At 46.9% G+C, this 13,890-nt stretch overlaps 5 protein-coding genes across 5 annotated transcripts; 2 read left to right on the top strand and 3 right to left on the bottom strand.

Moving 5' to 3' along the window:
• Positions 1–317: 317 nt before the first annotated feature.
• On the top strand, positions 318–1,463 carry GLAREA_11430 (NAD(P)-binding Rossmann-fold containing protein; the record flags this gene model as incomplete). Its single annotated transcript, XM_008089573.1, has 4 exons — positions 318–710; positions 761–1,060; positions 1,111–1,179; positions 1,236–1,463. 4 exons carry the CDS (start codon positions 318–320, stop codon positions 1,461–1,463), a joined length of 990 nt encoding a protein of 329 aa, XP_008087764.1.
• A 15-nt stretch (positions 1,464–1,478) lies between these two features.
• GLAREA_11429 (C6 transcription factor, putative) lies at positions 1,479–3,942 on the bottom strand (the record flags this gene model as incomplete). Its single annotated transcript, XM_008089572.1, has 4 exons — positions 1,479–1,568; positions 1,643–1,821; positions 2,051–3,576; positions 3,626–3,942. 4 exons carry the CDS (start codon positions 3,940–3,942, stop codon positions 1,479–1,481), a joined length of 2,112 nt encoding a protein of 703 aa, XP_008087763.1.
• A 695-nt stretch (positions 3,943–4,637) lies between these two features.
• On the bottom strand, positions 4,638–6,965 carry GLAREA_11428 (MFS general substrate transporter; the record flags this gene model as incomplete). Its single annotated transcript, XM_008089571.1, has 4 exons — positions 4,638–6,288; positions 6,338–6,367; positions 6,428–6,840; positions 6,891–6,965. The coding sequence occupies 4 exons, from the start codon at positions 6,963–6,965 to the stop codon at positions 4,638–4,640; spliced, it is 2,169 nt and encodes a 722-aa protein (XP_008087762.1).
• Positions 6,966–8,775: 1,810 nt separating this feature from the next.
• GLAREA_11427 (uncharacterized protein) lies at positions 8,776–11,290 on the top strand (the record flags this gene model as incomplete). The annotated part of the gene is made up of 6 exons (XM_008089570.1): positions 8,776–9,257; positions 9,307–10,215; positions 10,267–10,577; positions 10,629–10,829; positions 10,879–11,112; positions 11,169–11,290. The coding sequence occupies 6 exons, from the start codon at positions 8,776–8,778 to the stop codon at positions 11,288–11,290; spliced, it is 2,259 nt and encodes a 752-aa protein (XP_008087761.1).
• Positions 11,291–12,583: 1,293 nt separating this feature from the next.
• Positions 12,584–13,588, bottom strand: GLAREA_11426 (uncharacterized protein; the record flags this gene model as incomplete). The annotated part of the gene is made up of 2 exons (XM_008089569.1): positions 12,584–13,230; positions 13,291–13,588. 2 exons carry the CDS (start codon positions 13,586–13,588, stop codon positions 12,584–12,586), a joined length of 945 nt encoding a protein of 314 aa, XP_008087760.1.
• Between the last annotated feature and the right edge of the window lie 302 nt (positions 13,589–13,890).

Raw genomic sequence — 13,890 nt, 5'->3', positions numbered from 1 at the left:
TCCGTCACCACCTCCCAACCTCGCTTCTGATTGGCCGCTTCAGTCCGAACATAACCACAACGTTTACTTGTATTCAACACAACATGAAAAAGGGGCCTCTGAGCAGTTTGCTGCGAATATAGATCGGACATACGGAGTGTAAATGGTATGTCGAGAATGGGTCTTGAGGAACGGACTGGGAGTACCGGATGGTCGGGCTAGGGGGTGGGAATGTATGTATATATGAAGGCAACGCGAATGGATTTCTATTTTTTGAATCATCATTTCCAACTTTCCTCAACTGCTTATCCATCTCACTACACTCAACATCTCCCAAAATGCCCAAACCATACTCAACCCTCTCCGCCGCGTTCCCCCCCTCCCCGACCTTCACAAACGCCCACCTCCCCTCCCTCAAAAACCGGGTCTACATCATCACCGGCGCCGCCTCCGGCGTCGGTCTCGCCCTCGCGCAAATGCTCTATCTTGCCGGTGGAACGGTGTATATAGCCGCCCGCTCCGTCGCCAGATGTCAAGAAGGGGTTGACAAGATCCTAAAGCAGACGTCAGGACAGAAAGGCGGGGTGTTGAAGATGATGGTTGTGGATCTGGCGGATTTGCGAACGATTCGGGGGGCGGTGGATAAGTTTCTGGCGGAGGAGGAGAGGTTGGATGTGTTGTTTAATAATGCGGGGGTGATGACGCCGCCGAAGGGGAGTAAGGATGCTTTGGTGAGTTTGCGCGGTATTTTGTTGCCGGAGGAGTGACTGATGTGAAATAGGGTCATGATCTTGAAATTGGGACGAATTGTCTTGGTCCGCATCTTCTTACGAGTTTGCTTGAGCCGATTTTGCTGAATACGGCGATGATGCCGGGTATGTCGGCTGGGAGTGTGAGAGTCGTCTGGGTAGTGACTTATTTGGGGGCGAGCCCGCTTGAGGGGGGAATGCGCCTTGATGGGAAGGGTGAGCCGGTTTATTTGAACAAGTTTATGGAGAATTATTTCCAGAGTAAGGTTGGATGTACGTGGTTGACGGATTATTATGCGAAGCGTCTTGGGCCAAAGGGAGTGATGAGTGTGGTACGTCTGAATTGTTTTCGTCGGAGAAAGATGAACTAACAACTTGGTAGTCGATTCATCCGGGGTTAATGAAGACGGACTTGCAACGGCATGTATCAGCTCTCATGAGGCTTGCGATGGTATGTGCACTCATACACTTTCTTTCCTTGATCAATGCTAATGAAAGTTGTTGCAGAATCTTTTCCTGAAAGGAACAGACTATGGCGCATATTCCGAGCTTTATGCAGGATTCTCCCCGGAGGTGACCATGGAGCATAACGGCGCGCATCTACTTGCCTGGGGAAGACTTTCGGCCCTCCCACCTCATGCAACAGAAGGTCTGAAAAGTAAGAATGAAGGAGGAAATGGAAATGCGGAATTATTCGTCAACTGGTGTAATAATGAAGTTGCACTATACAAGTGATTTCCGGAAGGAAATTCAACTTGAAGCTTGGAAATCTGGGAAATCTGCCAAAGGCCAGTTTTCTCCACCTTCGGTCCGAGGCCATACTTCGTCATCAAACATATCCTGTATGAATTAGCAGTGTAATACTAGACTATAGAAAGCGGTTGACTAATTTATATTTAAGAAATGTTACGCACCCAATCAATATTGCCCGGAACATCAATGAATGTATTAAAAGGCGCGGATAAAGGCATTGGATTCTTGTTCATTAGCAATCCATCCCCTGATGATTGCGAGGTCTCGTCGTAGTTGTCGATGTTCATCCATTGATCCAACTCGTGGTCCGTGATGATCGAGTTGTCGTGGCCAACAATATCTATTTCATTATCAGCATCGGCATTATTTTATAAAGTGTCCAAAATAGGCTAAGAAGAGTGAATAGGGTTTGTAGGCTTATAACAACTCCCGGTCAAAGAGATGCTAAATGCGCCAGAACAGGTTGTGCTTTGAATCTAATGGAACAAGCTGCGCGACTACGAAGCCCTAGCGAAGCTGTTCCAGAGAAAAGTCGTATACTGGAATCTAGATCAAGAACTTCGACTTACCTCCAAGAGAAAGAGCCTCTACTCCCTGGTCCGTTTGATTGTACCCATGTTTCACCTTCGCCTGGTGCTTTCCACTTTGAGCAGCACGTGCTGCACGTATTTTCGTCAACATAGCCTTAGAAACATTCCTAGCTTTCTTCGCCGAAGCCTCATTAGTATTACCCCAGGCATGGTGCGATCTTTCAATAGCCGCAATCATTTCCGAGACTTCATATTGATCTTGTTGCCGTGGGATTATTTGCATGATTCTAGTGTACAGAATCATAGCTGCCAGGAGAAAATCGTGTGTTGCCAGGGTAGATAGGAACCATTTGTCGTTTGATAATGGCCCTCCTGGTGCGATTGCGGACTCGTATGTCATTGATTGACCCCATAGTAGTTGTTTTGCGGCGTCTAAAGCTTCTTTTCTCGAGTTTTCGTATCTTTGATCGCTATTTGCGAGTATAAAGTATTTCCTATGCAGCATACATCGTGCCTTATGATAGAGTAGAAACAAACTAAATTGTTTAGTCACCACGTTGGGCGACTCGAAAATTGAAATACCAGTCGGTCCAAAGCGATAGAATGCTGGTACCTTTTCGAAAGCGGCGTGGAGAGCTTGATCAAGCTCGAGGACGTTTTCGTAGGGACGTGGCTTTAAGCTATGAGCGAAGCTTGCAACTTGTGTGCATTCGTGACATAATATACTCTTACATATCATATATGAGATCGAGGTAAATTCAGAAGCGGGTCTTGGGGGCGGTAACTCTTTAGTGTCTTCGTTGAAGTCTTCATCCCTGAGATTTCTGGGGTATTCGACATCGCTTTCAATAGCGCCAACTTGGCCGGGTAGCCCGACGTGAAAGCTCCCTAGCATGTCCATTTGCGCAATGAGATGCCAAATGCGACGACGCATCTCGGCTTGGAAAGGTGTAAAGTTGCCTCCGGCTTTGGACGGATCTCTGTGAAGTCCTATCCGGAGAGCCAGACGTACGATGGTACCTATCATAAGATAAGGGACAAGTGTACCATCTTTGCTGAAAAGAAATTCTCCCTCAAGATGTAAAAACAGGGTTTCCATCGTGTAAGGCCCCGGTCTTGTATACTCGGACAGTATGAGAGCTTGAAGACACGATCCGCGATATGATCGTATCATATCCACAGGCAAGCCACGAGTGTCAGGGTGCTGTTCATTTGCCCCGATCATTGCAAAGGAAGATATGGCTATGAGCGCAAAGATTAAGGCGATATATGAGACAGGCGCCTTGATAGGGTCTGACCAAAACGTCTGGTATTCCTTCTCGAATTTCGACTTGTGCAGAATCGAAATCAAGGGGCTATGACAATTGAAATATCGTGCAATCAATCTATCAACCACGAATTTTGGGGGTAGCGCACCGACAAGATCTGATTTCGTAGCTGTCTGTTGATAATTGAAGGTAATAGCGTTGATGGTAGAAAAGTTCATTTCGGGTTCCTCATTCTGCCCATCTTCCATTTCTTCAAAATACTCTTTGACATCTTCGATATCTTCGAGAATAGCCGCCCTAAAGCATCTGATCAGTCTGCCAATCAATAATAGTATTATGAACATACCAGTGAGTTCCACCCACAAATGTCGATTGGCTGGTGCCGATCAAGACATCAGGTCCACCATCAAATGAGTCCTTCGCTGACATTCTTGCTAAAGAGTCCGAAATACCTTGTGATATGTTTTCAATTCCCATGGATTCTGTATGAATTTCTGAAGACTGACTAGTCAGCCTAGTCTCCGTGGCATGTACCATTCCAGGAGATGTTGGAGAACCATTATCGATCGACTGTGGAGTTTCTCCAGTCATTACGCCTTTCACCAAGCTTTCAAGATGTCTGAGTCGATTTTGCATGCTTGCGACAGGCCTTTTTCGAGGCATAGGAGCCGGAGTCGTACATGTCGCTGATCGTCCTTTCTTCACACATTGGGAACACGGCACCTGCCGGTCACATCGTAATTTTCCGTGTCGACAAGCTGTACAAGACAATTGAGCCCTGTTCCTCTTCGACCGGCCATTATTATGTTCACTACTGGATTCAGACGTGAGGCTCGTCATTGAGATGATGGTCGATGATACGTGAAATCGACGTTGAGGACACGCTCAACTGAGGGGCTTACGTTGTCGTTGAGAGCCTCCGTATGATTTTGCAAGCAAATAAGATATCCCTCTAGCATCGGAGTTTTGGGATCTTGGATTGAACCGGTGCCGGTCTTGAAGTACCTAGGTAGAGGTAGGAGGCGGTCTGTCAGCATAGGTCTTCACACGTGAGAAGCTGCATGGGTGCCAAAAGCGGCGGTCAGCTTTGTTAGACGAGAATACTGGAGATGCTTCCTGAGATAAATACCTGCCAGACGTATGGAGAGCTCATGAAATTGGCTTGAAAATTTGTTTCTGAGGATTTTCGGAAATGAGATGCTGCTAAGTCTGAATATAACATGGAATCATGGCCAAATATCTGTTGCCGCTTTCCCACTCGCGAGAATTACAGATGATAGAAGTTGGACTTTAAATGTTTGAATTAATATTAGTCGCTTTTGAGCGGTAGATACTGTAATTTAGTAGACCTGGTACTTTCAAGATCTTACTCGCCAGTTAAATGTTGGCTTTGTCGGCTCAGTGCAAGTTGTTGGCTGTTCGACCCCTTCTCTTTCCTCCACAACCTCTGTCATCTCTTGCTCTTCTCTCTTCGCTTGCTCCCTCAATTCTGCCACATCGCCACCGGCAAGCTTATCTAGAAGCAGGTAAGCTGAGTCGGCAGCCTTGGCAATCACTTTCCAAATCTTCTCAACGATTCTGGCAAGGCGCGTTTGCGCAAATCCGTTGGGAGTGTTGCGGCCAACTTCCCACTCCTCGAGAGTTTTATTGTTGCCCTCAACTCCGTGTTCCTGCCCTGGTATCCATTTCCAGGTTACGATGAGACCGAGCAGCATGAAGACTGAGAATATGAGTAGCGAATACGGCAACCATTTTTGAATGACATTGTGGTTTACACCGTGTCCATAGTCGACGTATGTAAGAAACAGCTGTGCAATGACAGAGCCTAATTTTCCAAAAGCAGCTGATATTCCATGACAAAGTCCGCGATATCGGGTTGGAAAGAGCTCGGCCGGCATTATGTAGGTAGTTGTGTTAGGACCGAAGTTAAAGAAGATTTGACACAAGATATACAGTACGATAACAGCGGCGGAGCCCCCATTCTCGTAAAGATGATTAAATGAACCTCCGATGACGACAAATAGGATAAACAACCAGAAGAAACCATTCATTTGTATATTCCTTCGTCCAAGCCTGTCGATGGTGCAGAGGGTGATAAGACAGCCGACTATCGCGCCAAGTGAGACGACGACCAGACTTTGCCAGACATCGTGAATAACAAGGTCGTAAATTGATAGTTTTGGAATATTCTTTCCATACCAGATTGTGCTGATTATATGTGGCGAGCTCATCCCGAGGCCATAAAATGGCAGATCAAGCGCCATCCAGCAGAATGAGGTCGCAATTAAGGTCCGTAAGTTGCCATTATGCCAGAAGTACTGTTTGAACTCCGACCATGATGGAATTGGAGGTGACTCACCCTCAGCTGAATTGTCGGGGTCGACATGGTGATTTGTTTCCCCTAGAATGGATGCTTCATAGTTACTGTGTACGAAGCTTCTCTGCGACTGACCATCATTGCTGTATGCTCCAGACAGTGGCCTGGTACGCTGTTCATGAACATCGGCATCCATATCGGTGCCTCCGAGTGTCCGACCATTGGAATCAGTGGTCGGAACGTCCTCTGGACCAACCACCGAAGCAGCGCCAGACCCAGATCGTCGTAGACTGGCTGCTCCATGATTTGACGTAGCAATATCGATTGAAGAAGAGGAGGCAGGACCAGGTGGCGACTGCGCGCGCAGAAGCAGGTACCGTTTCAACTCTGAAGCAGCCTTTTGTGTATCTCGTCCAACATCGGCTGTATATCTGGGTGACTCGATAATAGTGAGTCGGAACCACAAGGCGAGCACAGCGGGGATTACTCCAACTCCGATGATCCATCGCCAAATCGAGTCCATGGTCTTGAGGCATTGGGCATTGCACTCGTCCGGCATGGAGCCCGCTGGTATACCTTTCCTCTGACTTACCGTGGCGATTAATGCTACGAGAGTTGCTGCTAACTGTCCTAGAGGTTGACACATAAAAACTGCAGTCATCATTCTTCCACGTAATCGAGTGGGAGCGAATCTACATCTACGTTAGAACTTCTCAATGAACAACATTCAAATATACGTACTCAGAACATATGACGGCACTCAGTGGGTAGCTAAACGTTGTCAGTAATGCCTCGATGCGTGATGTTGGTATCAAATGGGTCTCGACTCACTCTGCTCCAATTCCAATTCCAAGCACAAATCTCCATACCAGTAGCCAAACAATGATCGACATCGAACCCTCCACGCCAGGAGAGGACATCACCACACCCAGAGTTGCGCCAATGGTGATGATTAACTCTAGACCGTACATTTTGCGTCTTCCCCATATATCGGCCGCTAATCCGAATCCAATTTGGCCGATGATCGAACCTCCCAGTGTGACGACACTCAACGCCGTCTCATAACTTCGTGGCATGTCTCCACCATAATATATTATTCCAAGCATCGGAATGACCATATTAATTGCGAAGATGGAGTAGGCGTCGGTGAAGAAACCAACACCCGCAACCACGATTACCCAGGACCATTCTGAGAACTCTGCAGTCTCAAGGCGTCCTAAGATATAAAGTCTGCGCTCGGATTCCTAGCGATCTCAGCCAACAAGCAATATTCTACACAAAGGTGTTAACATACGCTGATATGCTCAAAATCATCCTTTGCGTAAGGGTTGACGAAGAACTTGAGCCAGCGAAACCCCCAGAGAGCCATTTTCGCGGATTTAGGGCGGGAAAACAATAATTAGTGGTGTCTCGTCGTAGGCAGAGTCTGGCGAGGGCTAAGAGAATCTCGAAAGAAGTAGGCGGAGGTCTATTCAAGGGAGTATCTAAGATTGCATGCTATGAAGAAGATGCAGTGAAAGATAGTAGACATCTCCATCGCAATATGATCGATATTGAGCATATTGAGCAAGAAAAGACCGCAGAAGCAGAGGACATGATACAGACAAGGCTCGATAGGCAGACCTGCGAGGCTGAATATGGTCATTTAGAACAGCGAGCACGGGCTTGAAGGACACGGCACAGCCCCTCTATCCCGCTTCAAGCTGAGCTTGATGCATGTGGTACAACTGGAAGGTATGAGGGACAAACCGAGCAGAAGCCTGGAGTCTCTTGTCAGTCACCTGTGCCGGGACGGAGCCGACTGGCCTGGGGTATGAAGCAGTTCTCGACTATTAACGCAGAGCCCCATTCTCGTATCTTGAATATGGCAAGCCAAGAAATCTGTCAATATTGTCATCCAGAACGATCCCGGAATGAGTTGTCAGGGTCGACTGACCCTGGCAGCTCAAAATACGATACACAGACTGTGAAGCATGTCTTCCCAGCCGTCGTCTGGAGTTGCAACGTCTTCCGACCAGCCACCAAAGAAGCGTGATATGTATTAGTTAAGAATCGGGCGTAATCTGAAGGTCGAGAAGCAACTTGAAAGCTTCCAAATTGCATCGCATCAGGATGGTGTCCCTCACCCGCAAATCAGTTCCAATCATATTGGGTTAGTGCAGCAAATATATGCGGCTCTATATGTCGAGTCGACTGGTGGTCTGACGATGGAATTTGATATTGTATTCTTTTCGTGGAAGGGTGTTGATGTTCAGACGAGATCGATGTCCTGAAAGGGATGCCTCTAGCCACAGACTAGCCGTTTCGGGACAAGCGAGATTTAGCCGACTTGCACGTTCTCGTTTCTCTGGTGAGAACAAGGGGGATCTGTCAACGACATTGCTCTTTCAGCCACCACAACTCCATTCCCGACAGCGATTTCATCAGGGAAGAGGGCGATACACCCACAGCGAGCTCCTCATGCGGACACCGATATGTTGCATTGGTAACTCATACTCTCGCTATGTACAAGCACACAGCCACTGTACTTGAGCCCTATAGGCCCTGTCGAGGCGAACAGGGAGCGGTTGCAGGTACTCTACGTGGGAGTCAGGAGTCAGAGATGGCTTCCGGGGAGCTTCTGATCGATTTTCGTTGTCAATGACCGTTTCCATTCTTGCTCTCTCGCTTCATACCTTCTTATTTGCAGTTTGAGAGGGGCTATTGCGCGGAATTTCAATTCAGGGAATAGCGATCGAGGCCTCCTATGATTTAATGTCTTTCGCTTGACCTTACCACACTCATCACAAAGTCTGTCACGCTGGAGCCTGTCGCATAGCAGGTCGAGTTGGCAATTCGCGACTCAAAAGCACCCTCTCTCAGGCTGGGGTCAAACACTCTTCTGTCTGTGTCGCCAGCGCCCTCAACTAATCTACATTTCACCGGATCCTTCTGCATTCTATCCCGGAAGTGACACGCGACACTCAGCCTGCCAACTGGTATTCATTCGTCATCTGGATCCTGTCCTGGTTCTGGGACCCAAGCGAAGTAGCGGTAAAACCAGGGCTCCCCCACGGGTCGATTCGCGAGATTCTTAACTATTACTTTTGCTCGATTCTCTGTGAGAGATTTCTTCCCTACTAGTAAGCCGTGTACGACTAGCCTTTCATGGCTCGCTTGAGATCGCAATCCTCTCAAGCATGAGTTTTGGCTGGTCATTTGGCGATGTGGTTGCTGGCATCAATCTGATCTTCAAGGTTTATAACGCCGTTTCCGATGGTCCACGCAATTCAAAAGTGGAAGCGTCGCAATTCTTTGCGGATTTCAGCGAAGTCATAGTCCGTCTTGACAAGTGGGAGGCAAGGAAGGCGGCATGCGACAAGGATCAGAACCTGAGGGCATCTCACGAGGAACTCAAAGAACTTTGTACTACCTTTATCAAACGACACTTTAGAATCATTCAACAGGCGAATCCAGACACTAGAACAGGCAGACCAGGTCGTTCAACATGGATCAAAAAAGTGTCGTTCACCGGCTCCCAAGTCGCCTCGTTATACAACCAGGTCCAATGGCCGTTCGAAAGAAAAGAGCTGAGCAGGCTGCGAGAGAAGTTGCAGTTCTTTCTACAACTTTCAGCATGGGATGTGGCGTTGGACACCAACCAGATAGTTAATGAGTTTAAGTGAGATTATATCAGAGTCTTTCTCGGAAAACCAGCTGACTGTACACAGATCATCGCACGCCGAACTGCTCTCCTCGAATCTAAAGTTGGTCTCTTCACATCTCGACCTCGTGTCACGCATTACATTCAACTTGAAGCGAGTAACACATCCGCTTGAATCGGGATCTCTGTCAAATCAGATTGACTATCCTATGCTTCGGCATCTCGACCAGGCTCTTCGACCACCTGAGCCATTACGTGCGATACATGCCCCGCCCCAATTAGCGAGTTTACCGTGGCATGGTCTTCAGCACGGAGAGGATGCGGAGCTCAGTGCTGTATCAGTAACCCATCATTACGACTCGGACATGGGAGATCTGGATGAGAGTGAAATGCGTGGATTGCTTTCCCGACGGCTTGACAACATGTCAATGCGAGTTCGAAGAGTAGAGACCCTCGAGAGCTTACCAGAAGATGCTTCAGCGGATGGTATATCTACGACGCAAGACCTTATGACACGCCTTCGTAACATGCGGGGACAAATAGGTGGCGCTGTTGGTATTTCAGAGCCCAGCCAGTCGCACGAGGTAATCGAAGAAGACGTCGTTGATCCGGGAACTGCATTGCAAACCGAGATTGAGGCGTGGAATAAGTTGGAGGAGAGAATTGAAAGAGAGATTTTGCATCCCGGTCGCCTTCTGACTCCTGGTCCAGACACAAGACTGTCAGAATCTAACCCAATCCCAATCCCGTCATGCAATCCGGCACGAAATGTCGCCAGTTCACTTTCACCTCCTCCCAGTCCACATAATGGTTGGCATGCACAGTCACATGGAAGTCCGGATAGCTCCAGAGGCTATTTTTCTACTTCGCCTGGCACATCACGCGCGACCACCCAACGCAGACGTAGCTCTGCTTCGTCGACATCTACCTCTCCGACACCATCGATCCAATTGGAACACTTTCTCCGTGTTCAAGTGTAAGTTCTAAAGACACCTTGGTACTGTTACACACTGACACTGTTTAATAGATCGTACCCAGGGCATACTAAGACCGCAGTCATTCACTCAATATCACAATCTGATGAAGGAGATGTGCGGTCAATCAATTTGACAAGTGAGGATGGAACGACAGAGATCCGTCATTCGGTTGATTTAAAAGCACCGGCACTGACCGAGACATCGATGAAACCTTTCCTCGATAACAGTCACGTTGACAAAACCCATCGATTCCGCGTACAATTCCAAGGCGCTCACAATATTAAAGTCACGAAGGTTGCTAGCAATAGCAGGCCAGTACGACATCAATGCCCACCAATTTATACCTTCTTTAAAGAGAAAGGTAAGTTTTCGTCTACCAACTTCTGCCGTCCCTGCTAATACATCAGTCTAGACTACTTATGCTTTCAACAGCACTTACTCAACAAGGCAGTTCAACAACAGAAAGACGTAATGTCCATCAAATCCAGTGTCGGAGAGGTACAATCAAGGCTTGGAACGATTCGAATTCTCCTCGACTTATACAGTGGCACCCGTCATATTTTCTATTTCAGACATACCTCCGAGCAGAAGCATGGCTTTGTAGAATGGCCTGGTAGGGATATCTCCCTTTGAAATTCTAGTGCACTGCTGAGATAAACTAGTCAATATCTTCAAAGATCCATCTGAACCGAGACCTGGAAATAAAGTACTTAAATTGGACAGCCGAGATGGGAAATCTTTGACTCTCGCAAAAGGCCTCTCAAGGCGAAGTACTCAGGGCAGCATCTCAACAATTGCCTCATCCGATGCCGCTGGCTCGTCTACGAAACGCGGAGATAGATCTCCGACCTACAAAAGTATAAAGGGCTTGATTATTGAATTCTATGACTTTGATGGTACGTTGCGCTTGCGAATTGTTTCAATTTAGTCTATTTATCCTGACACAAATTAGATTGCCACGAATTCTGGGATGAATTTCGAGCAAGGGAAGTTACATTTTTCGAAAGCCGTGGGCTTGGGTTGATTCAGACAGCGGAACTTCCAGCTGATGTCCCTGCCGAGTTGCCAGGGTGATTGTCGAATGTGTCCTGATTATGAACCATCTTCAAGCACAATAGTGTGGCTAAACGCTTAAAATCGAATTCTTGACGAGCAGGCCTAGTATTAAGTGTGTACGCCTACATACTGCGACAATTCATACCGCCAATCAACAAGCGATGCATACCGTAAAGACGAGTGCGATGATTTCCCACCGTAACAATTAGTGCAAATAAAAAGCGCTATCTAATGCAACGATGAGCACGTCGGGGTAGCCCTCCGGTTGAAAGAAGGAACCATTTCACGAGCGACTACTCACAAAGTCACTTCGAGACAATGCATTCTTGCTTGTATCGTCTCGAATAGTTTCACTCTGGCAGGCAGGTATGCAATGCCTCTGATGTATCAAAACTATGTATTGTATTATAAGGTTTATGAGAACGATAATGGGACCAAAAGTAGTGTACTATAACTCAATAATGTTAAAATAATATTCGAGCCACTTGTCTCTTTTTTGCTGTGTAGGAGTACCTACACTTCTGTATCAACACGCGCGAAACCATCCCCACCAGGCCTCAATAGCGAAACTTGAGTAACAAATTCTTCGATTGCTCCGTATTTCATCGCGCAGCTTCATCAAGTTCATCGCAATAACTTTCCGATAAGCATTTACAATATCGCGACAAGTCAAAACCCCCGCGCTCGTAAAATATGACGAACCAACTCCATTTCCTCCCCCAAGTCATAAAAGCCATTTAATTCTCTTACCACCAAATTCCCAAGAAGAGATAGGAATTGCGCTGTGCCTATCACTTTATAGCTATTAGTATATATTTTACAAAAGGTCAAAGTGCTTCAACCAATCATAACCTCTCGCTTCTGTGGTCCAATGGTTAGGATTCCACCCTTCCAAGGTGGAGGTTCGTGTTCGATTCACGGCAGTTGCAATCATTATGTGTATATGAGATTGTAGGCGGATATTTTTGGATGTTTTGGGGGTGGTAAGGGCCGTTTGTGAATTTTCTGGGGGATGGGGGTTGGGAGCTTTTGGTGTTTCAAACCCCTCACCTCGACGAAAGGGTTAAATACATTTAAATCTCGTCAATCGGAACCCAGAGACAATTTCTTCTGTTGGAACTCCTTCTTCGAGTAGAGAAATTCGTGATAGAACAGATTTCCTCTACGCTCTTTTTCACCTGGTGCACTTAAATACATGTCACATTGTCTATTTTAGTATCAAATTCTTTTACACTTGCTCTCTCCTCTGTATACATGTCCCATTTTCCTTTTGGAGCTTCTTTTCCAAAACTCTATTTTCTCACCACCACTTTATTCTCTCGCCCTAACCCTCCCAACAACAACGGAGTTCACAACCCTCGTCCCAGGATCAACCGTCACCCCGACATCTATACAAGCAGCAACAGCTTCGGTAGTCGCGTCAAAAGCAGGGTAACACAATCCTCTCATGCCAGCCACACTCCTGATCACCACTAGCGCACCGATGGTCATTTTACTGACTATAACTCCCAAGACCTTTTCTTTCTCTTCTTGAGTTGATCCAACAAGAGCAGCAAGGAATACCACATCATACTCCTTCAAAGAAGTCAAGTCCGATGCGGAAGAAAGACTAAACATCATTTTCACCGACGAGATTCCCAAATTATGTACCAAAACCGTCGAACTCTTGATCGCCTCAGGCGAATGATCGATATTCAAAATCTTGACCTTCGATTTCCTCGTCAGGCCTAGAGTCTCCAATATCCAGCTTGTAAAACCAAGATTGGCTTTTCTTGTCAACTCCGCGGTTTCGTTGACTTGTTCCATCAAACATATGCTCGTCAAGGGTAACGGCCCACTGCCTATGAATGCTACATTATTGATCGGGTTTGTGTCTAGGGCGTATATGGCTGCGAGCTCGAGACGTGTGAGGTCGACGTAGTTTTCGAAATAGGTGAATTTGCGAAGTTCTTCGTTAGCTGTGGTTGTTAGTACGACCTTCAATTTTGGAGAGGGATGAGATGAAGTATTCGGCTTACGATTGGATGAGTCGGTGATGCGCTTACACCAGTACTTTTCCATTTCGAACTCGCTGAGGGAACATAGTTGGTGGAGGGCGGGAAGGATTTCGACGATTCGCGGATCGGAAAGGATGCGCGACGAGCGAGCGTTTGGTATAGGTCTGAGGCAGATGGTCATCAAGTCTTCGAAGAGACCGTTGACTTCTGGGCTGGGAACAAGAGACTGTAGGGCGAAAAGACGGGTATGGATTGAGAGGATGGCGGTGATCGTAGGCACAATTTCGGGATCCATTATGAGGGCGTCGGTGCCTGGCATTTTGTTTGGGTGTAGTGTTAAAAATGATGTTCGTAGTGTAGGATTGGTTTGACTTTAGGATTAGAGATATCAATGTTGATGAAACGAATGTAGGATTTTGAGAACTGCAATAACCCAAACCTGGTTGAAATGCATATCGGTTTTAACCACCCACTTGTGGAAGTCCATCGCCAATCACCCAGACAAATGGGAACCAGGAAAACAACAATGGTTTGACCTATGAATGGTTCATTAGAAGAAGAGAATGACATTCACAAGTGGGATTACTTGTGAATGTCAGAAGGAGGAGGCTCACCCCCACA

The sequence above is a fragment of the Glarea lozoyensis genome (genome assembly GCF_000409485.1).
Source record: "Glarea lozoyensis ATCC 20868 chromosome Unknown GLAREA8, whole genome shotgun sequence".
In the NCBI taxonomy this organism is placed as follows: Eukaryota; Fungi; Ascomycota; class Leotiomycetes; order Helotiales; family Helotiaceae; genus Glarea; species Glarea lozoyensis.
This window is presented reverse-complemented; position numbering and strand designations above follow the sequence as displayed.